The sequence below is a fragment of the Grus americana genome, chromosome 11 (genome assembly GCF_028858705.1).
Source record: "Grus americana isolate bGruAme1 chromosome 11, bGruAme1.mat, whole genome shotgun sequence".
NCBI lineage: Eukaryota > Metazoa > Chordata > Aves > Gruiformes > Gruidae > Grus > Grus americana.
In genome coordinates this window covers 2,836,586-2,862,259 of record NC_072862.1, presented here as the reverse complement: position 1 = coordinate 2,862,259, position 25,674 = coordinate 2,836,586, and the positions used below count along the sequence as shown (strand labels likewise).

At 43.5% G+C, this 25,674-nt stretch overlaps 1 protein-coding gene across 2 annotated transcripts in view; it reads left to right on the top strand.

The window, feature by feature from the left end:
• LOC129211459 (contactin-4) overlaps window positions 1–25,674 on the top strand; it is a 336,085-nt gene that overhangs the window by 278,945 nt on the left and 31,466 nt on the right. For both annotated transcript variants that reach the window (XM_054838596.1, XM_054838595.1), the window contains exon 13: window positions 17,204–17,331. In XM_054838596.1, coding sequence (XP_054694571.1) covers window positions 17,204–17,331 — 128 coding nt within the window. The remainder of the gene's footprint in view (window positions 1–17,203; window positions 17,332–25,674) is intronic.

Sequence of the window (25,674 nt, the reverse complement as noted above, 5' to 3'; positions counted from 1 at the left end):
TCCGGGGGGACTGCAGCATTGACTGGAGTCCAGTCCTAGTACCTCCCTATGCCCACGCTTATGTGTGGGCTTCAAGCAAGAGCTTTCTTGGCTGTTGAAAAAATCTGTTGAAATATAGGAAGAAAGATGCCAAGAAAAGTTGTTGCTGAAATCTCTTCATCTAGGGCAGAAAACAGAACTTTGAGACAGGTGTGGGAGAAGAAACTTAAATGAAATCTCTGGTTAAACTGATGTTTCAAGTTTGAAAGGCACCTGAACATCTGGATACTTCTCCAAACTGAACTTGATCATGTGAAGGTTAATCAATATAGATGGTCCTTCTAGTTCCAGGTGGAGCTAAAAGCAACATTAATGTGTCAGCCCCTGCTTTGAATTCTGATGTACAGCCTGACAGCTACCGTGGCAATCGCTCGAGCATTTCTCCTGGGGCTCTGTGACTTTTCAGATGGAGTGTAATGTTAGGGACTCCTTGCTGGAGACAGAAATAGCTTGCATCAGATTTTGCTGCCGGGACTCTTGCACTGGAGGCTACTGCTGTCCAGGAGGCAAAACTAAGTGTGTTGTTCAATGTTTGCCCAGAAGGCAGAGCCTACCATGGAAAAAAAGAGCTTTATTGTTTTAGGTTTCATATTCTTTTCGGAGGCTGAGGTAGTGTGTACTGCACCCCTAATGAATAACCTGCCCTGAAGGTATCTCTTACTGGTGGTTGAGAACTGTGCAACTGTGTTATTAGAAATTCTGCCCTGGGGTACAATTACATTATTGCAGTCATTAAAGGCAGTTCATCTCCATAATAATGGAAATCCTGCCTTGGAGGCCTTACTGAGTCAAAATAATGTTAGTAGCCTGGCTCCAGAAGGTAAATTTTGTATAGAAACAGCTATAGCACAGATAGAGATATATTGCAGATGCTGCTTGGAAGCAGACTATTTCTGTGTGGGTAAAGATACTGAGATCAGTTTCTGTCCTTGATCTTCCCTTCACATTTCAGTGCAAAACGGCTGTTACACCCTGTGGGAAAGGTCTTCAGTCCTGTTAATGCCACAAATCAGTCTCGTTGAGCCACTGGTAGAGCAAGAGTAGGTGAGTCTGCTGCCTGCCACAAGATCTCCCAGCTTCTACACCATCGGGACAGGAGACATGACCAAAATACACCTACCCTCTGGGAAACCCTCGCTCGGGGCTGGGGGGTACCTTTTAGATGGGAATGGTCACCCTTAAGCTGTGCAGACAGACGGTAGTATACAAGTAGGACCCGCTTGCCCCAGCACACTCCTCAGGCAGCCGTCGTTTTACCCTTTCTATATACACTCTTACACACATAACCTGGAAGTTTGAGCCAGTTGTCGAGATCTGCAGCTGGTAGGGAGTCGTTCCAGAAGCCACCAACCACTGGGAGCTCAAGGTGGAGGTGGTGTCTTCTGGTCACTGCAAAACTGCAGTGTGTCTTTGGGATATGTCAGATGAGAAAGATTGGAGTTCAGAACATTTTTCATTTACCATTTGGGTCTCTTATATTCATATTTCCAGATCTATTTAACCTCCAATCTCTTTATTCTGACTCAACAGTAGGAGAAAGATGTTGGAGAGCTGGGATCCAATTGCAAAGGTTCTCTCTTCTCCTGTCCCAGCTACATCAGTGTGACTCAGAAGTGATGCTGGACTTGAGCCTGTGAGCTTGGGATGGACAGTGGGATGGTGCCCAAGGAGGCTGGCGTTCAAAACCAGGCAAAAACTCCTCAAGTGAGAAGGGCACAGACTGTAGAGCCAGGACTTACGGTTTTGATTTAAGTCTTAGTGGCACTTTGGTCTTACAATCTTACGTCTTCATCCTCCTGGTTTTATGAAATAATGGAGTCAAATGTCAAGTGAGGTTTTGGATATAAAATACATAGCATCTGTGCCGTTGTATGCATAGGATATAGGCATCATACAGGCATTATATAGAGACATGGTCTTCTGCAGTTATTACACCATGTGAAAGATGATTTGAACTGTGCCTGTACTTTGCTCCAAAGCTGTCTCAGAAACCAAATCAATCATTTCTAGGTGTCAGTGGGAGTTACAGAGGTAGAGGGTGATTTTACATGAGATTTACCAATATAAACCAGAAATCCATAGTTACGCACAAATCTGGAAAAGCTTCCATTAATTGACTGTATAGCACTGAAGTGAATGGAAGCAAGTCCGTAACGCAGAGGCTTTCCATTCAGCTCCTGAACTCCTAAAGCCAAGCATCCTCCAGTCCACAGTATTTCCCATTCGTGACAATTATTTCCTGGCATTACCTTGTACATATTATTCCTTGGCAGGAGTAGGAGGGGAAGTCACAGCAGTCAGATTGTTCTTGCAGGATTTTGTTAATCCTCTCATAATAATTCAATTACATCTAATGCCACAATATTAGATAAATTCGTTACTGAGACTACTGCTTTAAAACCTTTATTTTCAGGTGATCTTATCGCAGAAACCTTTCAATTTCTTCATAATTATGGCGTGGCTCCCACGGAGAACTGCGCTCGGTTGCAAGTGTGAGCAGTTCATCCTCGCGGTGGTGGAAATCAGAAGTCACTGTAGTTGCCGGCTCATTCGTTCGGCTGTCCCGGGTGCGGGAGGGAGCATCAGGCTGTGCATGATTAGAGAAAATTCCCGGAGCTATGCAGAGTGCTGCCAGCTGAAATTAAAATAAACCTCTGTCACAGCTGCTCCCACGCTCCAAACTGTTGGAGGAATGTCCTGCAATGGAACTGTAATTCTCTTTGAACTATAGATCAGGAAGCATTTTTAAAATACTTTAAACTAGTTAATTTAAACCAGTTAATTTTAAAACAATTAAATCTTCCTTAATTTTCATATGGTTTTCCATAGCCCACGAAAAAACAATGTTACAGCCCAACAAACATCCAAGGGCTTGGTGTGGGAGCGCTGGGGCTTAACGTTACACCTGGGACTGGTCCTGTGGTCGACACCCACAAACTGGGGCTTTTTGTTATTCGACTGCACGGATTGAACTATCTCTTAAAAACTTACCGCCAAAGGCCATTTTGTCAGAGTATCTTAAGAAAATTTCTCATGGAATTGGTCAAGGAATATATCTTGCTGTTGGCATGGAATGATTTTGCTGGAGTAGCATTGGAAGGGGTCGTTAAGCGCTGCTTTGCAGTGCAAGATTTGCATCACTTTCCTTGCAAGTCTCTCCTGTTTTCTCAGTGCTTGTTTTGGACTTACAGAAATGCCTCTTAATTTACATGCCGTAACGGTAATAGTTACATTTATTTATTTATTTCTGACAGAGTGTTTTATTTTAGGTGCTAGTCTGTCATTTCCCTGAGGTGAAGCTGTAGCGCTGTGTGGTTCAAGAGGAGACGAGGGAGGGAGGGAGACACCGTTTTTGAAAGTCTTGGTCTACCATGGCTTCCTGCTGCGCTCGTTCTCCCTTCCTCCCCAGCTCCAGGCAGTGAGGACTGCGTGCAGGAAAGCCAACATAGCGTTTATTTAGGGAAATACCGTATTTCTGCCAGTCTTGTGGTTTGTTACCAGCCACCCGCCGATGTGTTGATGAGCCGGAGCACGGGGCCAGGCTGTGGTACCGCAGCGAGGAGGGGAGCGGGGCTGGCAGTGCTATCTCATGCACTTGGGAAGAGCTCGCACGCGACAAGATCTAATGTGTATTCCCTTGAAACAGTGAATGTTTAAAATACGTACACAATGGTCTTCATTCCTAATATTCTCCCAAAGGTACTGGAAGTCACATTTACCCTGCTACCAGACATGTACTCAGTCCAGGACAGAAAAATAACTGTACTTTTAAGCCCCAAAACAAATTGCTTTTCTGCTGTTTTTGTTCCTGTAAAGCCCTTACATCGTTTGAGCTGTTTCTTTTCTATGACTATACAGTGCATGCATTGTTTATACAATTTAATTGTAAGGAAGGAAATTCATAAAAAACAAATGATGTTCTGTGCTGGTAGCAAAGAATATGAAAGCGTCCAATTAAAGAGCCACTCAGTATGACTTGTATAATAGCAACATCTGTTATCTTAATTAAACAAGTTTCTGTATAAAGGGACCCACATAGTGCACTTTGTTAGAGCAGGATCTGACCTAGATACTCCAGGCACGCTCACTATCTTCATGGAAATTTTCCCAGTTGGTCCCATTATCTTGCAGTCTTGACAAGCTTCGTGATATACGAGCCCGCTCTTGCACACACAAAGCCATACTGCTTAAAGCAGGAGGATTTTTATTTTTTCTTTAGCTGAAAGCCAATAAAAGCGCAGAAAAGCAGCATACAGTGGCATTTACGCATTGAGTTCAGTCACAGCAGCATTCGGAAGTGTAAAGAGTGCCCGGCTAACTCGGACCTTGTCGAATAACGTTCAGGAGAGAGAACTGCCCTTCAAAAAAGTGCTCACGATTCGTTTTCAAAACTGGCTGATGTACTTCAGGATTTAAAGTAATTTAGGTCCAGATTTTTCCAGGTATTTCATTGCTGCTCTCCACCGTAGCATAGAGTCACAGGTGATCTAGCAGGGTAAGTTCAGCTTTGAAAGTCTCGGTGCCCTGGTAACTTCTGAAAAGATGGTGAGGACTTGAGACTGGGAAGGAGCAGCAGGAGTCCAATGAGGACCTGGGGCTTTGTACCCATCCACGAACAAAAACCCCACCAGAGCCACCCCGAAATCCCAGCCTCGTCAGAAGAAGATGCGGTCTGGTGCTCGGGGCCACGGGGAGATCAGGAGCCCCGTGCTCGGGGTGGTGGGACACCAGGCAGCTGTAGCTGAAAAGCCTCTTGGATATGTTAATGCCCAGCTGTGCCTGCAGGCTTATTAATATGGGCAGAGAATGTTAATTTGTTTGTAAAGAAGAACACAGCCCCACACAGCCGCTGCCAGCTGCTTCAGAGAGGAAGCTGAAGTCCTGCCCGGGGGAAGCCAAGCTTCTCCGTCCTGTCCTCGGTGCCCGGCCGGCACGACGTCGGCGGGAGCCACTGGGTAAAGCCCAAAGCAGCAGCCTCTGCGCATGTTTTTTGTTGTCTTCTGCACTTCAAAACTGTTCAAGAAAGACTTTTCTCTCCGGAAGAGGTTAGCCATGGTTTTCTCAAGAGTTCGCGTCCTAAGGGGCTCCTCACAAGGGCTGTCAATATACACACCCCTCAGGTGTTACTTTTGCAACAGGGATTTTAACGGATGCACTTCGATGCCATGTCGTTGTGAGAAGGAAAAATGGTGAAATCAGACAAGAAAAGAAAAGCTTTTCTCTTATTCTTTTGGCATGTCTTGAGTTTAAAAATTTGTATAAATTCCAATTTTTTATTTGTTGCCTCAAATTTCCTAATTAGTGGTTAATTACTTTAAACAGCCAGAAAGAAAATGGCAATAGGACAGATAGCACATCTTTCCCAGTCTGGTGCCAGGGTACAAACCATGGTAATATTTTTATACTGATTACTTGAGAGATGAATTGCCAGCAGTGGCTTTTGGATGCACAGTCTAGTGACACTTTAGCAGAAAATAAACCCTCAAAGGATGCTTCCTATCATTGTTCTGCATTAATTGTGTTGACTGTCTCTTTTTTTCTTTTTTTTTTTAAATAAAGCACCTATGCAGTTTCTTTAAGGCAGACAGGTAACCAAAGCATCAATAACTTGTCAGGTTTTCATTACATCCTGCCTAGGCAAAATGAAAAATGACACCCTGCAAATAGCTTTCTGAAGTTTGAATCGACAATGCAGTATTCATCTTAGTTTTCAAAGACAATGGCAGAAGATGGCTCTACTTCATTGGAACATCTGAAATCACTGGTGTGTCAACTTTAACCAATTTTCTGCAAAAAGAGAACTAAAATGAGCCAGGAAACCACTTGATTCAGTGGTCAGAGGTCTTGGAAAGCAGTCGTCCTGGGCTCGATGGCCTCATGTTCATGGACTGTTTGTTTCCCAGCAGAAGCTGGGTTTAGCTGTGTGTTGTTCTGGAAGATCACAGTATGTTTTATCATAAGCTCCTCGTGGCTCTGGGTCTGTCAAATCGACACGAAACACTAGTAGGTGCTAACACTAAAACGCACTGATTTGTGTGATCTGAAACCCACTCCATTTACCATAGTTCTCTTTTGGGGCAGGTTGCTAACTTCTTGCGTCTTTCCTTTGTGTCTCCTTGTTCTCTTTCCTTTGCGTGTGTCTGGCAAAGATAATAAACCCCGTTGCTTTTGTAGTTCGAGATACCTGTTGTGTGGTTGTATGCATACCCTATCAATGGGATCTCCGCAGAGCTTAGCTGTCCATCTGTTTCACTTTAGCAGCCTCCCGATGACTGAATGTCTCTTCAGCGTTGATAGTAAGTCAGCGACTCCAGTTCATTCTTGCATTGTCTTTTCCTGCTGGTTTTGAACAACTGTTTCTATCAAAAGGTTACCTGAGAAGGATTAGAGAGTTATCTAGAATCCAGATTCAGTGCCAGTTTATTTTGTATGTGTAAAGTAATTGGGCTGATCCCTAAAATTTGCAAGTTCATTTATCTGCTCCTGTGGAGCTAGGAAATTATTTCCTATAACCAACACAAAGTGTTGTCGAGCATACTTGAGATGCCGATGAATGTAATCCCAACCTCTGCCAAGTTTCAGCTGGTGTTCCAGAAACGAGACTCCCTCTCACACCTTGACACAGTCTCCTGTAACATCAGCAATCTGTTCCTGTTTTCCCAGCAGATTATTTTCAGCGTGGTGTTATTGTAGCATTCAGTGATGCACACGCAGGACATCATTGCCACCGCTGCTGCTGCTGGAGCGAGCTTGCGACCGCAGCCCAGCCATGACTTGACCAAAGTCGCGGTGCTGCTGTGACCCGAGGTATCTAGAGAACTCAACGGGCTTTTACCTTGGGACTTGAATACTTGTGTATTCATTTTAAAAGCAGAGCCTTGCTTGCAGAGGAGGGCAAAAGGAGAGGATGAAGTATGCAGAGAGCCGCATCTCAGAGGCATCAGAGCTCCAGAGCAAAGACGTGCCCTGTGTTTACGCATCCTTAACAGAACCCCTGTCACTCACTGCATGCTGTTAAACAGCTGCTGCTTCTCCTGCTTGAGGTGTCTCATCTTTCTGATTGCTAAAGTCATCTCTAGGTATCGTGCATGCAGCTACATGTTTTTTCTCCCTCTCCGTAAAGGCGCTCCAGGAAAGAGCGAGTTCCTCCCCGCAGTGCCGTTGTGTCGGTGGCGGCAGGATCTGGCTCCCAGCAGCGAGGCAGGTTTTTCTCTGTTGTGAGCACACGCTGCAGCCAATGCTTTCAAAATAAATGCCTGTAATTAGTCTCTTAAATGCAATTTGAAGTGGATGTGTGGTTCATACTTGTCCTCCAGCTGAAGAAAATATTAATAATACTTTTAGTATGTAGAATTTTGAAGGGAAAAATTATTATCAAATATTTATTCTCTTGGATATTTTCATGATTAAGAGCAAGAAAGTAATGATTTTACAGTTAGGGCCACACTGTAAGAAATGCATGTTTAAAATCCAAGGAAATAATTATATGGCTACGGGGAAAAAGGATTCCTAATGAACTTCTTGGACAACCTACCAGACTTGGTGATATTTTTGATGATTATTTAAACCTCATTTTTAAGTGATGTAAATGTGTCTTTGGATCTTGCAAATCTATGTTAATGTCAACTACAAGTGAGTGGGTAATTTATCTTTGCACTGTGGGCATTTTGGTGTTGAAACTAGAGGAAAAGATGCGTTTTCTTTGAAAGACTGCGCCTTTGGGCGTCTGTTCAGGTGGTATCAGCTGGAACAAATAAGCTGAGAATGCATTTACTGCTTCTGCTCTAATCTCATGAATGCTTCCAGAAATGGTTTGTGTCAGCAGCTGATGCACAGAAAATCTTGCATGGATTTTTTTTTTTTCCCTCATACAAGAATAATTTTTATGAGCTTCAGTGGAGTTCTCTTTAATGCTCGTGTTCTCCAAACCTCGGAAGCATTTGCCGTAGGTAGAGGGTGGTGGCTTGTTGTCGTCGGGGAAGGAGTCGTTGGCGAGAGTAGCTGGAGGCCATGCTTCCAGATTTGATTCCTCGGATTTCTGCTGTCCCTTTTCATAGACTGAGAGAAGTCACTTAATCTCCGTGCCTCTGGCTATAGTCACTGCCCTGGAAGAATGAGCATAGCAAATATTTCACCAAATGTTAGGTAGACTGAAAGCAGTGGTGGCTTCACAGCACCTGCTGCTTTCTACGCAAGAGTCACTTTGCTTCAGAGCGCGGAAGAATACTTTGTGGGGCGCAGCGTGTCTCTGGGTGGGTCGTTATGCATAAAGGGATGTTTTAGCCTTTCACAGAGTGGTTTGCAAGTGTGCTTTGCCCCTCCACCGCCACCAGTAAGAGCTGCTCCAGGGGAGAAGCCCTGGGGCTGCCGGTGCATGTGCGGAGCATCCCCGTCCGTCACCGTGCCATTGTGGCTTGCACGGTTTATGGCAAATGACCAACTTTGTCTGTAAAAATAAACTGCGAAGTTGAAGGGCTGTGTCAAAAGGGCAGTTTCCCATGGGGGATGGTCTTCATTTCCCACCAAAATCAATGGAAAATTGGCTCTTTGCACCACTGGACCCTTCTAGACTTGCACAATTTTCCCATATAGCTCAAATTATCATTGCCTCATGTCTAAGGAATGAAAGCTGTAAAAATGAGCTTTCCTTTGCTTTACTCAAATCTGCTTCCTCAAATATTTATTTTCACGACATGGTCTTTCTTACTGTATTTATTTTAATTTTGTATGTAGCGAAAAAAGAGCGGAAAGGGAGAGAAGGCAAAAAGTTTCTATTATTGCAAATTCACCACAGCCTACTTGTTTCCTTCAGGGTCCTTAGCAGTATTTGGGTTTGGTTTTCATTTGTTTCTGCCTGTTATCAGCATCCCTTAAGAAAGATGTTTTGTAGAGAACTGTTCTTCGTAACCTAGGGATATTTTTTATATTTGAATTATGACTCTAGGCATCTTTTAAAGAATTTACGTGAAGTCTCTAATAGCTGTAAATGCTCCTTTCTTTCTGTCCTGCTGCCTCAGTCCTTTGGGATGAGGTTTTGTCACTTCCAGACTTGTCCTAAAAATTTACGGGCAAAAGGGAAGATGAAGACAAAACACAGCTTTTGTGTTTATAGGTATTAATATAGGTTGGATGCAGTATTATTTATTTGGACTGCTCCGTCATTGCAGATAAACAATTTGTTGAAAAAGAAAATTGTGGAAGAACTTAGGATGCCAGATCCGTGACTGGTTTAAGCTGATATTGAATTCAGTAGAGTTATGTTGTTTGATGTTGCCAAAGGGGTCCCTACTATTTTCTCAAAAATATTTATCTGAGCAAAATATGTTCTATTTTTTTCTCTCTCTCTACAATAATATTTACAGGTTTTTTAGGATAATCTGAAAGAATTGCAGTTTATACTCTCCTCACCTTTAATTCTTCATGCTTAACAAGCCTGTAAATGAAAAGCCTAAAATGAAAACACATTTACACACGACAGTTCACATCCCTGGAAGAAGTGTTCTTAGTATTTTCTCGGAGATCAATATCGAGAATTAAGTAAGAAAAGAAAGTGTAGTACTCTCTGTTTTTCAATACAGCAAGGTAAGAGCAGCTATTACCTAGGAAGACCTTCCAAAAGATTTGTTTTAAATTTTTGTGCTTTCCTATTGTAGTCCTAGAACACAGAAAACGACAAATGAACCCAAATTCTGTGCACCATAGATGTCTAGCCAATTCACAGTTGTCATAACTTAGCAGCAAATCTTCTGGTGTCCTTTGCAACTCAGATGTACAAGTAAAAATGGTGCAAAGGTGATGTTCCTCAGTACCTGCTCCAGACAGTGTTTTTTCTTGGACAAAATTTATATATATTAGAGATTGAGAAGCTCTGCCATGACAGGGACCCCTGGAGCCCCACGTAGTTGTGCCACACACAACCTCAAGAGTTCAAACATTTCATCCTCAGGCTCCTTAGCTCCATTGAAAATGTATCTCCAGCAACGCTTGTGGGAAATGTTCTGCTGAACACAATGCAACAGAATTTACCTCAGTTTATTCTGGGCAAATACAGTTCTTACCTGAAAATTAATTATAGGGAGTTTGCTGTTGAGAGACCTGCCAGTAGTCATGGATAAGGAAGGCCTTATCTAATGCCTGCTTTCACCAAGAGAAAGACATGCGCTAAATTAAATGGGCTTTGACTGAGGCTCTAAATTAGCTTAGGCTTTTCTGTGAACCATGAAAAGACAAGTAGTTATAGACAAATAAGTACCAAAGCAGCTGTAGGTGTTTATCTAAATCAAAACTAACAGGTCCTGGACAAGAAGTTGCAGATATGTAGAAGACTGCCTGCACAGTATGACTGTCCATGTCAGCTGTGAGTTTAGATGAACGGTCGGATGGAAACTACTGTAATGCCAATCCAATGGACAGTATCATCCTGCGTTTCACTTGGAATTATCCTAATGGCTGTTAGACATGGACCCATCTTGTCCTGTCGTCACTCTGCTGTCCTGACCATAGGCCTCAGGACATGTTGATGTCCCACCTTGGTGTCTGTGTGGACACCATCCCTTTCACACCCATTTTCAGAAACGTCTGGGCTAACAGGACGTGGGCAAAGCCCAAGCCTGGAAACCCCTGTCTGCTTTACTGGGGGGGATGCCGAGCGGTTTTGGACGGTATTGATGTAGGGTGGGAAGTCTCAGATGGCGTGCCAAGGTGCTGGGTTAGGACCAGAGCTCTCCCCTCGCCCTCTCCTCTCTGCGCACCAGGGACCATCGAGGGTGTTGAGTAAAGCCCCAAGAAGTTGGCTTTGACCTCGGCGCATACTTTAATGGGGATTAATGTTGTGAAGCAGAAAGCTCTGACCTTACTCTTATTTATTTATGCAACGTAACGGTTGCAGTCAGACACGAAGACAGCATCCCAGGGCCACAGAAATTATTAGCTGTGGACCATACTCCGAACCAGCCCATTCTTCAAGTGACGAGCAGATACTCGTGAGCAGTGTCCCTGATTTCGGGGAGGGCTGTGCTCTGAGTGGTAAATCCTCCCTCTCAGCCAAACCTGTGAGTATTTCTAAATTTCATTGTGTTTTCCTGAAATAGCCTAATGGCCAATACTGCTTTTATGAGATCCTTTTAATAATCCCAGTCTCTGCCTCATTGCATAGGAAGTGTTATTAAAAAGGCAATAAACTGCTACAAAGACATGTGATAGAAATAGAAATAATTTGATAAATAATGCAATTGCCTGGAATCATTTACATTTGCAGTAGAGTTGTGGCATGAAGCAAAGTCGCTGTTAGGCTGAAAATTGCTGTAGATATTCCTGCCTACGAACTATGGGGAAAGGCTGAGCAAACACGCTGCTGAGATTGCAGTCTGGTCTGCCTCGTGCTTTTGCTTTCTTCCTCTGCTTCCACCCCCCCAGCCCAAGCAAGGCTCCGGAGGATGGACAATAGGCCATTCATCATATCGGCTGAAATACACTGTTTTTCACAGGTACATTTAACCTAAATCCTCTCTCAGAAGATGGATTATCTCTTAGAACTCTGGCACCACAGTCTCTTTTCAATAGCCACGTCAGCCACTGCCACAAAGGCTGTACATGAAGGGATCAATGGTAGTTTTATCTCAAATTGCACTCAGTGTGTGTTTCTTCCAACTGACATTCATTTAAATGCTTGCTCTAAGACATCTTTTCTCCCTGTAATAGAAAAAGGATAGGACGTCCTAAGCATTGTTTCCTGGGGAAAAAAAATTAAAATATTCACTTGGCTAAGCATGAAATATTTCGGATGAATGTGTTTAATCAACAGTGAAAGCAAGCGTAGTTACGCTTGTATTTCATAAATTAAAATGTTAAAATTACCAGATAAGAAACAACATACCTTATTTCATCGCAGCAGTGCTAATGAAACCATTTGAGAGGAAAAACAAAAAAGTCACTTTATAATGATGAGCACTTTGCTCCAAAGACACATTGGAGCTCTAATCTGCAGTCCAGCGGCTGCGCTGCCCGCCCGCGCGCTGCATCCCTCGGGAGGGTAACCGTTACCCTCGCACACACAGCCTGCCATGTGCACTGCATTTGTAGTCCGTTCGTATTCCACCTGTTTCCATCTGCTGAACAGAAAAATAGAGGGCGAGCTAAGAATATATTGAGGGATACCTGCAGTACCGTCCGTCTGGTGCAGATCTTCTCGTGGCGATGTGTGTACTTTGTGAGTTGGAAAATAATTTGCAGTGAAAAGGTTTAGCGCATGGACCTGCGACTTATCCCTGCAAAGGCTTTCACCCAGCGGCTGCAAGGTGTGGCTGGGGTTGAACAAGCCCTGGCTCTGCAGTGCTCATGTTTGGTTCCTGGACCCACATAGATTTTCTTTTAATTAAACAACAGAGCAAGATGTTACAGTAGATACTATAAGTCTGGGATTTTTAAGCAAACATTCTGTCAAAGCGTGAGGTCGCACCTGAGCAGCAGGTTTTGGCATGTTTTGGTAGGTGTAAGTGATGCAGTCCGACACCCAGAGGTCAGATTTCCTTGGAGCTGGGCCGGAGGTAATTACTGCTCCTGTTTTATGATGTGCTCTGGGAGTTTTGCAGTTATCGGTCATCATTTATATTCCAAATAAGGGCTTGATCTCGTTTTCAGAAAGTCAGTGATAAAACTAACTGATCTCAACAGGATGTATTCTGTCTCTAAATGCATATGTTACTGGCTGGGAAATATTTATCTGCTCCTGGGAATCCTGCCGAGCGGTGGGGCGTGCTGCGGTGAGCTACACGAATCAGATCTATTGTGCTCAATTCGGGGTTGGAGGTAACATAACCTGCTGATGGGCGACTTAACAGATACGGCAGATGTATCATGAGCCGACAAATAAGCGCTAATAGATCAGACCAAAATGATTATGCACTGCTCTTTTTCCTCATGCTGTCCCAGGTCTGCCTGACCTCTTCCATCCATTTCCAGCAGCTGCTGGAGATACTGGGCAAGCCAGTATTGCCGTCGTGGTCCAGGCAGCTGGCCCTGCTGACGTAGCCGTGATGCCAAGGTGGGTCCTCTCTAGGTAGCTTGGGTGTCTGTGAATAGCAGCGGAGCCCTGTGCAGCTGTAGCACACACTTAGATATTTTTCATCCGTAAAGACGCATCTTGCTCCTTGCTGTAGTTTTCCAGAGAGAAGCGCCCTAAGACACTTCCATTCCTGCCAAGCTGGCAAAGGGCGCGCGCGGTCATCGGGCATGCAGCGTCCACGAGAAGCTGCAATGGAAACGATGTGCCTGTCGGGTTTGGAAGCAGCTTCTTTAGGGTAATGCAAAGTGTTCAGCTTGCAACTTTTTACATTTGCTGCTGCAGTGGCAAAAAAAAAAAAAAAAAAAAAAAAAAAGGCAAGGAAGGCTAGAGAGGAATGTTTTCAGCATTTTTAAAGGTCCTTTGTCCTCAGAAGAGTTTTGATCAAAATACTGACAAGGTCAGTTCTTCCTGGGGTGGAACCCAAAGCTTCGGTTTAGGAAACAAACAATCCTTTTATCTCCTGATTTCAGATGTGTCTCCTCTCTGTGGACCTGACATCTCCAGTTGACAACACAAACCAACAGAATCTCTCTTACAAATGCTATGTTTAAAATAGATGACCTTTCTTTATATAAGGATGCCGAACTATCTTATATCATCCTTTTTTTCAAATGGGTATTTTTACCGTCCTTGATTTTTCTGTGATATAAGCAGTGACCATGAGCCAGGTTACCAGTAGAGCAGTTGCGTGAACCTGTGCAAGAAGAGATTTACATTTTGAGTTGTTGTTACCAGCATTGTGGTTAGTAGTATCAGGGAACCCAAAACATTCAATAGCAAGTCAATAGCTCATTTTTTGAGTTTGTAGGGGTTTAAAGAGGTGCATACTCAGCAACCAGCTCTGTTCTGAAGTAATACACGTTTATCAGAAATGTGAGTTATTTTTCTGCCTTCCTAGGCATCTTATTACAAAACATTCTGGGAGTGTATTTCAGAAGAGAAAGAAAGCGTACTGAACAGTGCTTCATTTAATTTGAACTTTGTGTCTTGAAAGAACTTTATCAACCAAACTGCTAAAAGTGTTTGATGAAGGGATGTTTGCTTTTGAGCCAATTAGCAGTTTGAGAGCCCTCAGTGGCCTGAAATGAGCCTCTCCTCTCGTTTAACACAGATATGTCTGCAAAGAAAATTTGTGAATTAGCAAACTCAGTGAAAGTCCTTCGTACTTTGTCAACTAACTGTAACAAATTTCAAAGTGCTAAAATAATTACTTGTTAACTTCTAACACATTGGACTCAAATTAGAGGACAAAACATTCAGTGTAGAAAAGCACCTTCAGCAAAAAGAGCCACATAACCATCAGGCCTCCTAATCAATGAGTCACAGTAAGGTTTTAATGGTCTGATTTATTTAAAAAAAAATAATTCTATTAACTTGCACAATGATTTGTCAGTTTTAATGCTGGTCGTTTACAGGAGTGTGCAGGGAATTACTTGGTTACCAGCTGAGAATTAAACATGCCTGGAGACTCTCTGGGGAATGGGTTTGGAGAACTCCGTACAAGTCCCACCTGAACTCTTTGCAGCGTGTCACCAGAGTTAAAAGATGCCTGTGTGCTCGAATTGTAAAGCCGTCTGGCCGTGGATTTCAGCTTAGAAACAGCAGGAGATAAAGACGGCACTAGCTCCCTGAGATGTGCCAAAGCCAGTGGTGGGTTGACTGTCCTCATCCAAAGGTCATCGCTAGAGCGATCCAGTCCACGTTAACTGCAAACTAATTTCACATGGGCAATAAAGACAACTTAGAAGGAAACCGATAGCATGAGGGAGGAAGAGACAGAAAAGGAATTAAAACTTGAAATTAAAGCTGGCTTCATCAACAGATACAATTAAAACGATCTATGGAAGGGATTATCCTGTAAATAGGTTTCAACCATATGGCTAAAAATAAAACATAAATATATAAAAATAGAATCTCAACTGTACAGAAATAGTCAAAACCATCACTTTTTTCTGGATTTCTTGGGATGGCAAAAATGCGGAGGGAGTGAGTGCAGAGCCTGGCAGGGGCAGTGCCAGAGCCGGGTGGTCCTTCTTGAGCTGGAGCATATTGCTGAGCTTGTTCTGTCCTTTATATTGATTTGAATTTTAATGCATGCTAAGGGCACCTTCAGCTTTCAGAAAGGTGCTATTGTTTCCGAAGACCTGAAATTGATAACAGCAGTAAATAATTCCTTGGGAGCTCCTGGCGCTGCTGCTGCCCAAGCTCCTGCACTGGAGGCCAGTGTGGCAAGTCCTGTGCTCCAGTGCACATTTAATGTAATACGTGCATTGATTTGTGCCAACATAGTGGTGAAGATAAGAGACAAGTAGCTATATACTACTCTCTTCCAATTATTGAGCTGGAGCAACTGCTACAGAAGCAAATATATGGCACTGGACTCCTGCAAAAATAAATTACAGTAGTGACTGTTACTGACTGCAACAATTTGGAGACCTATAAGCCAGTTGAGAAACTTCTATTAATATCACTGCTACTGATGTGTGAAGTATAACCTGTGTCCCTGGTCTCTGCCAGCTGGCCTGCACGTTGTCGTGCTGCTGCAAAAGCAGGTCAGCGAGAGGCTGGCCAGGACACAGATTTGGGGGCTGCTGTCAGAGCATCTCGCACCATCTTCCTCCTCCTCGCTCGGTACCATCATCATAAAGACACTCAAATTGTCCCACGTTCTGAAACAGGTCCATGCGTGTGGACTGAGTAGCCAGCGTGTGCCCATCAAGAGAGCATGGCATGACAAAAGGCACCGGCTCCCTGATGTCTCCTGAGTCTCACTGCAGACCATGTTCAGCCCAGTGCCTGCAGCTGGCAGGAGCCCGGGGAGCCCCGTGGCTGGCGTGGGCAGATGTCGTTTCACTGGTGTTCATGCCTCGGCTCACGCTGGTGCTTTATTCACTGCCTCAGCGCTGTCCCGTGGCTGCAAGAAGAGGCTCGTGCTGGTTCTGCAGTCTGTTTCTTAAAGCCCTCTCAGGTGGGTAGTGCCATCTGAGCCCTGCTGCAATGGTGCAAGCGTTGTTTGCGAAGTTTCTTGCCTCTTAATTTCTCAATCCGGTTGTGCAGAGCTTGATTGGCGTTAAGGATGCAGGAAGGCTTCTTCATTTTCTTTCAAATTAGTTAAATTGGGAAATAATTGAGCAGGAGAAGGCAGGACTTAATAAAAGATTTTCAATGCAAGTCTGAAAGTGGCTGAAGGGGAGAAAGCAGATTGTGCTGCAAGACATGATACTGAGCAGAGACCCAAGTATGTTGCTACAAGAGGTGATACGAGGCTGGGGGAAAGGTTTTTCTGGAGTTTCCTTAGATTACGCCTCCACAAGGGCACAAGCATTCATATTTCAGTGGGAATTACTGGGCAGGATCAGGTTTTCTGTTTTCAATGACTTAGAGCAGAAGAGAGTGGAAGAGGAACTTGTGCGAGAGCGGGGGCCAGGGATCACCCCAGGAATTAACATGCCATCCCTGCCTGCCTCCCGCCGTCCAGGAGACACGTACATGCTGCAGGTAACACTGGTTTGACATGGAGTGCCTATGTGAGGAGGGGATGGGAATGAAACAGGATTCTTAATTTTTTGTTTAACCTGCAAGCGCAACTACAGATAAGCCCCACGGGGTGAGTTATACTGCAGGCAGAGAGGTGGAGAGTGCAGGGGGGGACGCTTGGCGGCGTGGTACCCTTGCTGAAAAGCCATCAGCCTTCTTGAAGAAAAGCAGCGATGAAACACCTGCTTCATTGCATCTGCTCGGCAGAAGCTTTTACATTGTTAAGCAGCGAGCGTGGAGATTTTTAGATGTAGCCTGTGTACCACATGTTGCAAGGGTTGTCATGGTGAGTGCTGAATATCAAAGTACAGGCGCGTGTAAAACCTATACAAGCTGCTGGTGTGTAAATTAAAGTTGCCCTCAAGTAAAGACACGGAAAACTCATGTAAAAGATGCATTCAGTATTTATGAATTGCGTCCTGAGAGATTTCTGTCAGCTAAACTCCCTCTGTAACAGGCAACGGACTGTCTGTTGTTCAAACCATCAATAATTAACGCAGACTCAAAAGAGTTTTATGTTAACTGAAAAAATACGTACCTTCTGTGTGTCTGCTGTCTTTCCAGAATCACCGTTTTGGACGACGGGAGCCTCCGGATTGTCAACGTCACCAAATCCGATGCGGGAAGTTACACCTGCGTGGCCACAAACCACTTTGGGACAGCAAGCAGCACGGGCAGCTTGGTCGTGAAAGGTAATTGCAATGTTTATTGCAGGTGACTGCTACTCCATTTTAGCGCCGAAGAGCATCCCAAGCAGCCCCTCGCATGCTGCACCTCTCACCTTTGAAGCTGACGCAAGTGGAGCCCGGGGGGGGGGATTAAAGTGTGTTTTGCATCTCAGAAACTTGCCGAGCCTCGTGGGTCGGAGACGACGTTAGCAGCAAGAAGGTATCTGTGGTCGCACTGACTGATGGGGCTTGCAGCAAGTTAATGCATTTGTTTGCACACGTAGTTTACAACTACACTGCAAATGAGATGGGACTTGTAACACAAAGCCAGGTCCCTGGTCCGTATTGTCGTATGACTTGTTTCTAGCAACGGATTGAGAAATACTGGCTGTCGCTGCAGCCAGCTGCGCCGCAAGGTTCAGTTTTGCAAAGCATGTGCATAAAGCCGTGGCGTACCTGGGGAGAAACGTTGCCCTCGGCATGCTGCGATTAGGTGGTGTCCTTTAAACGCATATCTTAATCTGGTTCAACTTCATTTATTCTTGTTACTCCTAAACTTCTATTATCTTTTTAAAAACCTTCTGAACTCTTTAATACAGCTTGTCTTGTTGCAGAATGGTGCAAGAGTTTCACCCTTGCAATTCAATGTCATAATTTTTGAAAATATGAACAAACTCTGGTTTAATTTCATTATTTCTTACCAAGGCTGAAGTTCTGCATTTCAGAAATTTGGTGCTTATTCATGTGCGTTCAGATTTTTTCTGTCAAATACGTTTTTCAAAAGCAAAAGCAATAATGTTTGACAAAAATATTTAAAGTAATAATTTGATAAACAACGAGAGACACTGACGAATGTCTTAAATTAATTTTTGTCCTGCTTATGAGTAGTCCAATGTCCGATGAATTATTATAGGCAATTAATATAGAGATTATTACACTTATAATGATTCTACATCTCCTCCTTATTTGGGGAAAAACCTATATTGGATAACAAATCAGGAAAGATTGATTACAAAGCAATAAATCAATCACAAAGCTCTAATGCTGCCAGTTTTAATTCTCTCGTATATTGGCATTGATGGATAGTACTCGCTTAGAGGCTCTCCCCATCAATTATTTTTACGGTATATACGGAATACTTTAAAATGTTTCAATGCCAGTTTTAGTCCGTGGTTTTTATAGTCAGAGCCCATTGACGCAAGTAATGTCAGGATCAAGCAAGCGCTGATAAGGCTGGTGGGCCCCCGTTAGAGTTACAAACTGCCGGTGACGGTGCTAGAGCAGCAGGTTTTTCTCGGAGCAGAACGTTTGCCTCTGCCTTAGCTATCCGGTCAGGTACTTATGGTCAGATGGGATGTTTCTGGGGTTCCCTTACGCCCAGGGGCCAGCAGTGCAGCCCCAGGGTGGAGGGCTGTGTTATCCCTTCGTATCTTCTGCCGGAGCGTATCGACACCAGGAGTTCGGCAGGTTTGGGGTGGTTTTGAATATCTTTTGTTATGGCGTTTGCCCATGTCCGTCCCTGTGAACAAAAACAGAGACAAGTGAAGATCAGCGTTAGGTCTGTACGTGAGCTGACTCTGCCTTTGCTTAATCTGTGCTGTCCTAAGGAGGCACCCGCAGCAAAGAGCTAAGAAAGCAATGCTCGGGGAAACCGAAGGTATCAAAGACCTCGTCTATTATTAAAAGGGTCGATTAGCTTCTGTCTGCCCGAGAGCAAAATGTTGAACGCAGCCCGAAGGTCCTTCCCTGGACAGCATGGGGACCGCAGGAGGGTGCGCTCGTGGCAGGAGGCACCGGCTCTCCATCCCCAGGCTGGGCTCCTCCTGGCTTTCCACCAAGGGGCTTGAATCGGGGTCTGCAGTTCAGGGACCGCTTGCACCACCGTAAAAAAGCCGATCGTTGAAAATAGGGCTGTGTTTCTTTTCTGTTATTGAAGAGTCACGCTTCTGTAGTTCATGGCTTATCCTTTCTTCCTCGCAGTACCCGAGGAATAGCCCGTAACTCCGAGCACAATAGTCAGCAGCTATTGTACCTGATCTCTGGGTTCACGTGGTTTACAAATCACTTTTCTTTGCAGTAAGGTTATAAAGGATTAGCAAGTACTTTTTTCTCCCTCAGTGCTCCGTTTTAACTCGATTCCATTAGCATTAATGGGAGCGACACATGTGCATGAAGCAGAGAATAAACTCTTAAGCCCGAGATGTGGATATTAACAGCAAACTGAGAAATGCAATTTCAAAGTCTATCCCATAAAAAGTATAAAAGAGCAGAAACTATTCTGAACTCCAAATGAACTGTGTAAAATACTGTATTTTATACTGAAATGCTTGAGTTTCTCTGCCCCAAGTAAAACACCGGCAAGTTTTGACAGAAATAGGACCAAATACCTTATTTTAACTCAGTTCTGTGATGTACAAAAAGGCTAATTTATCAGCTGATGAGTTTTTTGACCTTAAGATATGCTTATATTCTTTTCTAACTCATGTCATTGAGTAAAAAACTGTGAAGGTCAAAAGACGTTTTTTCTAACCTTCTTGTGTTCTTCCATTAATATTGCAGGTTCTCTTTTTTTTTTTTTTAATTTTCTTTCTCAGGGAGAGATGCCGACAGTGTGAAAGACAGTGTAGGTAAGGATGGGAGGAGGAGGAGAATGTCTGTTACACCAGAACCGAGGAGCTTAAAATAAATCTCTGGCAAACAGCCAGAGAGGGATGAATAAATATTCATATTATGCATGAGTAGACAGCTTAAAACATACGAAATTCTGACGGGTGCCCATAGGGCTGTGTATTAACATGCTGTTGTCAGAACTGGTGAACCTCGGTGGTTTTCCGAACCAGTGAGACTGTGGTTTGGGTTTGTTCTGTTGGTTGGTGCTAAATGAGAACCGCTCTGACCTCTGAGACCTGAAATCTTGCAAACTTGCATGTAGGGTTTGACCTTTAAATTAGAAAGCAGGATTGAATTTGTAAGGGTGGAGGAGGATCCCACAGACAGTGTTCAGAGCTATGTAAAAGACGGCATGTGTTTACATGTAGGATATAAATATTAATTTTCCATCTTTCTTTTTGCATTTTTTCCTGCACTTGAGGCTAAATGTTCAATTCTTCTGACAGACAGAAAGACTATAGACTTCCTCAGTATGGGGGATTAAATGACAAATAATGTAAACAGGCGTAGACTGAACAATATGAGTTTATTTGTATTTAATGCAGTGATATAAATTGGCTAATACAGCAGCAGCTCTGAAATAGGAAACTAATTTCAAGACATTGCAATAAAACCTCCGGATATAGGAAGCGCAAGGACTGGTGCTAACGTCCCAGCTTGTGCAACGGCTAAGACCCAAACGAAGTTTCACTGGCAGCATTAGGTGTGGAAGAAGCAGCAAGAAGAAGCTAAAGACAGGCACGCAGGTGAGAATAGCGTATCGCCACCGCTTCTTTCGCAGGATGAGAAAATCCTTGTCAGGCAGCTTCCTTCAGCAGCAGAGCCGCTGCTGCTTCTGTGCTCGGAGCTGTGCGGTGCGGAACCCGCCTCGGAGGAGCGGTGGCAGGGGTTCTCCTACAGCCGAGATGCTCTTGGGTTTCAGAGCGCTCCAGCTCTGCCAGAAACGGCTTTTTGTACCATTTAATATCTGGTTGCCTTCGATTGCAGAGCAGGCTGACCCAGGTCTTTCCAGCCCCTTATCTCTGTGGTTTAGTGGACAGAAGCTGTACGTGAATGTTGGTAGAGTCTGTGCGGTTCTGTTCTGTTTGGGAGGTACAGCAGTTCTGGTCACATTGCTGCATCTCTGACAAGGACAAGTGCCGATGACTTTATTTGCCTGTTTCATTATGATGCACCTTTAACATTTTCCCACTGCCATTAGCTCGTCTCGTTTGGACCGTCACGGGAGGGCTCAAGGCAGTAAAAGCAAGAGAACTTTTGTTAGCTGGTATCCGCGGCACTTTAGCAGAAAAAGAATACAAAGATAATGTCAGTAGGTTATTTTTTCCTCACGCGTGAATAGACTGATAGTCTTGATTTTGTCCAGCACAGCGATCCAAATTATTTTCTATAAAATTGCATATTTTCCATTCCAAGCCTATTCCTTTGTGTGAACGGTGGTGCATTGCATTTAATATTGAAACGATTGATTAAATACTGTAAATTCTGGCCCTTCAGATGTTATTGCCTTTAAACCTGCCATTGTTACTGTGTTATTCTAGTCCTTTAAACGTAGCTGGGCTCATAGTTCAGAGGCAGTGCTGATCAGCGCACTCTGTAAACACAGCGTCGGTGGGATGCGATGGCCTTCCTGGCCCTTCTGGCCATCCCTGGTTGTCACCATTTCGACATCACTCGATCGGTATTGAACTACTTTCTTTGGAAAATGTGTCGTGCTTGCCTCATATCCATGGGGCTAGCGTGGATTTATACTACTATGGATTGGTTTAGTAGATAAGGAATAACCATTTTTAGTAGATAAGGAATAAGCATTTTTTCATCTTCAGAGATTAGGAATATTTTGCTGCCCATAAAGAACTGAAGAGTTTAGTTTTCCAGCTCCACAGGTATGCACCAGTGGAGAGACATCGCTCTCTAATGACAGACCATCTGTCTGCTATTGCATGTTGCAGAAGTTTTGGGTTGAACATGGCTGATAATGCACGGTGCAGGGTTTCTTCAGGTCATTTGTGGCTTCATTTCCACATAATACAGTAAGCCGGCATGTGCTAATGAGCACACATGCAATCAAAGAGAATTGCTTGTGCCTCCTTCTCTATTTGTGCGTAATGTTCTTCGGTTGAGCTGAGGTGACTTTGACACCTCCGTACCCATCAGCCTTCTGAAGCTGAACGGCGCAGGGCTGGTCGCAGAGCGCGTTGCACCAACAGTGCTTACCATGAAACACCAGCTATTGAATTTCACGGGAGCAGAGTTTCAGTCATTTGTAGTTCTTTTTACCTTTGAGGACGTCATCATAACCCCCCGTAATTGTGTTAAGACAATTTAGTATAATGCCTTCAGTTTGATTTTTTTTTTTTATGTATTATTTGTTTATAAACTTAAAGGTCCAGACAGACTTTTAGATTAATCCCATGTTTATGTCAAGGTAGTCTAAAGAATACAACTCAGAAAATAGAACAGATTCAGATGGAGAATCAGTCTGAATGATATCCCTCATGGTTTTTCAGAGAATTATTTTATTCTTTTGGAAATGCTTACACATTACCATGATGCGGGGGGGGGAGGGGTGTTGGATATTCATAGATAAACTCGATCCAGAGTGAATATCCAAAGTGTTATCATATGAGTTTTAGATCACAGTTGTGTGTTCCTTACAAAATTATTTCCATCCTTAGGATGGTGTATGTGTCTATTTATATCTTGGTTTATACTGAAAAATAATTGATTTCCGTTATCACAGACACTGATTCTGCATAACAGAGCTGGTATTGCTGTTCTTTGGCATCTGCTTCAGCTTCAGTGCCAGCCTTAAATCTACCGCTGTGGCCATTTGCACAATGCCGTTCTTGCCTACAACAGAGCTAGTTCTCAAATGGTGCCGTTACTGACTCCATCAAAATAAAAAGCTGGTGTTTAATAAACCGGATTTTCTCATAGTCAAAAATACGTATAGCTTTTTTGAAACAAATTTACCGACCTCTGCAGAGGTGTTGGGTGCATTAACCAAGTGTCTCTCCTCGTTAGAGTGTACTCCGGGTGGATCTGGCTGCAGACACTGTGTAATGGTTTTGCTTTGCACTTGTATGAAATGCTAATCCTTCAGCAAGGGGGGGGTGTATTTTCGGAGTGCCCTTTTTTAGGTTTTTTTTAATTACAAATAACTCTAGTGCCGTGAATTTTACCAGCTGTTTTCAACTATGTCTTGACTATTTCTGAGTAACTGGGATATCAGTTGCTTGGGGTGGGGGTTTAGCTTTTTTCCCAAGAGGAAGAGTAAGCCACACATTAAGATGCTGGGTTTTTTACATTAACCAGAGGGAAAATGCAGCAGATGCTTAAATCTGTTGACGCCTTTAAGCACTATCCACATTACCAGAAACCCTCTCTATACCTCCCTGAATTTTTCCCCCGTCAGATACATTGCTGCTTCTTTGCTCGTATGGAAAGCTGTCCCAGAAAGCTATTGCAGGCATTTTCCGTACCATCCATCCATATGTCGTGGGCTTAGCGGTTAGTCATTTTGAAACATGAATAGCCCCTCCGTCGCTTTCTGAGGTCTGTCTTGATCCAGCGGTGTTTAAGGTCATGCAAGGTCTTTATTTTTCTTTCCTCACAGTTCAATCTAATTTAAATTCCTGTTGGTTAAGCCTTAGCCCTTAAGAAAGGGCCTGGTTAAATGACACCTGGTGTTGAAAGCACAAAATATAATTTAAAAAAGAGAGGCAGAGTTTAAAGTAATAATCCCAGAGCAGGACTTTAGGGCTGTCCATATTTTATGGGCTTTTTATAATTATGCTGGATAGCACACAAGGTGAGTGTTCGGCTGGTATCAAAGCCAAGATTTTCTACACTTACCAAAGACTCAGAACTCTGAAAAAGTCAAAAGAAGTTTTATTATTGTTAAAGGCTTTTTTTAGTAGTTGCTGGACACAGTTTTTATATGTAGTCTAAACATGAATTAATATTCCTTATCAGGCATAATAAATTGTTTGAAAATATTTCAGGGAGAAAAAGTCAATTCAGAGTACTAACTGATCTCCAGAATCTCTAAATCAGGGGGTGGTAGGCAAAAAAGAATTACAGAGAACCACAGAGATATGTAAACATGGATTTATTCATAAGTACGTGTTGCTGTATTCTCATATTTAGGAAATAAAACATTTCCAAGTTTGAAAATCTTTCCTGTCCCAACCAGTAGCAACTGCTTGATTTTAACAATTGACAATGAAAACAATAATCTTCGGCTCTAAAATTGCAAAGGAGTATATTCAGGTCTAATTGGCCTATTTCCACTGACAGCAATTATTTCTAGGACACAATTAAGGGTCTTTTGCTAGGTTTAAGTAAAATTATGACCCAAAGCACTGCATGAAAGGCACAATTATAAATGAGCTGTGCATCCGCCACATCTTCTCCTCCCTCCCCTCAACTGTGGTAGCCCCAATGGCTCAGGCTGCACTTTCCTGGATCTCCTTAATGAACCCTGGGTGGAAACACTTCAAGCAGAATCTGGTGATGGGGCTGGTACCCAGTAGATACTTCAGGGTCCTTGCAGCTTTTAAGGAGCTCTTCTCCAGATGGTACTTGGTTTAATCCAAGTATTTTATAGTTTCCGGCAACTGACATCATTGTTTCCAACTGCAAACCGCGGCCAAGGTTGAAATACAATGCCTACCCAAATTGCCTTCTGCAACTGTAAGGAGCTCACCTTTGTGTTTGAGCTGGCAGGTGCATCTCTGCGCGTGGTACACCTGAGTCTGGTAGACATGTGGGTTTTCTCCCAGGTCCGTTCAGGTGAGAACCTGAAATCATCAGAAAAATCAGGTCAACCCCAAAGTACCCAAGGGAAGATGAGATAGCTGTGTATCGTGTCAGCATTTCCATTTTTCTGACAGTTAATTGAAGCAAAAAGGTTGTAATTAGTCTGAGATTACAGAAGTGGCAAAATGAGAAGCAGACGCCTTATGTGCCGTCGAGCCTTCCCCAAAGCCGCCCCTCCCTGGGTCCGCTCAGACGCGCCTTTTGCTTTCCTTCATGTGAACTTCTCAAACGCAAGAGCCATGGACTGTTGGCTGCGTTGTGCTGGGGAAGGTCGGTGACCTTGACATTGATGAGGATGGTAGCAAGCCTCAGAGGGACCACCCCATGGCTGGCCATTCCCATCAGCCCCATCAGGGACATCGTAACACAAGGTTCTGGTTGAACTGTTGAGTGAGACTTAAATCACAACAACTCATGAATGAACAGCACAGCAAGAGCTGTCCATTTCTTATTTGGGAGAGAAAAAAATAGGTCAACTGCTAAGGACCAAACTGGTAAATGGCAAAGAAACATGTAAATGAAATAATCTGTACAATACCAATGGTTTGCTCGTTGGGCTAGCTGAATGAAGTTAGTTAGTTGGTTTTTTTCTTGTAAACACTTACTGATCCTAACAAATAAAACTTGTAAACGTAATACAACTGTTAAGCTTCATTAAATTTGCAGCAGACAATTAATTTTTTTCAGGCAATTCAAAGGGTCTTCTGTGGTACTGATTCGGTTTAATTGAATATATTACCACAAGCGGACAATAAGAAATATATTGAAGATATCCATCTGGCTTGCACTGAAAACCTTGTGCGTTTCGTTTTCTGTGGCTGTCACAGGCCTTTACTAATTGCCTCATTTTGGCTGTTTTACAATCAGTGTGAT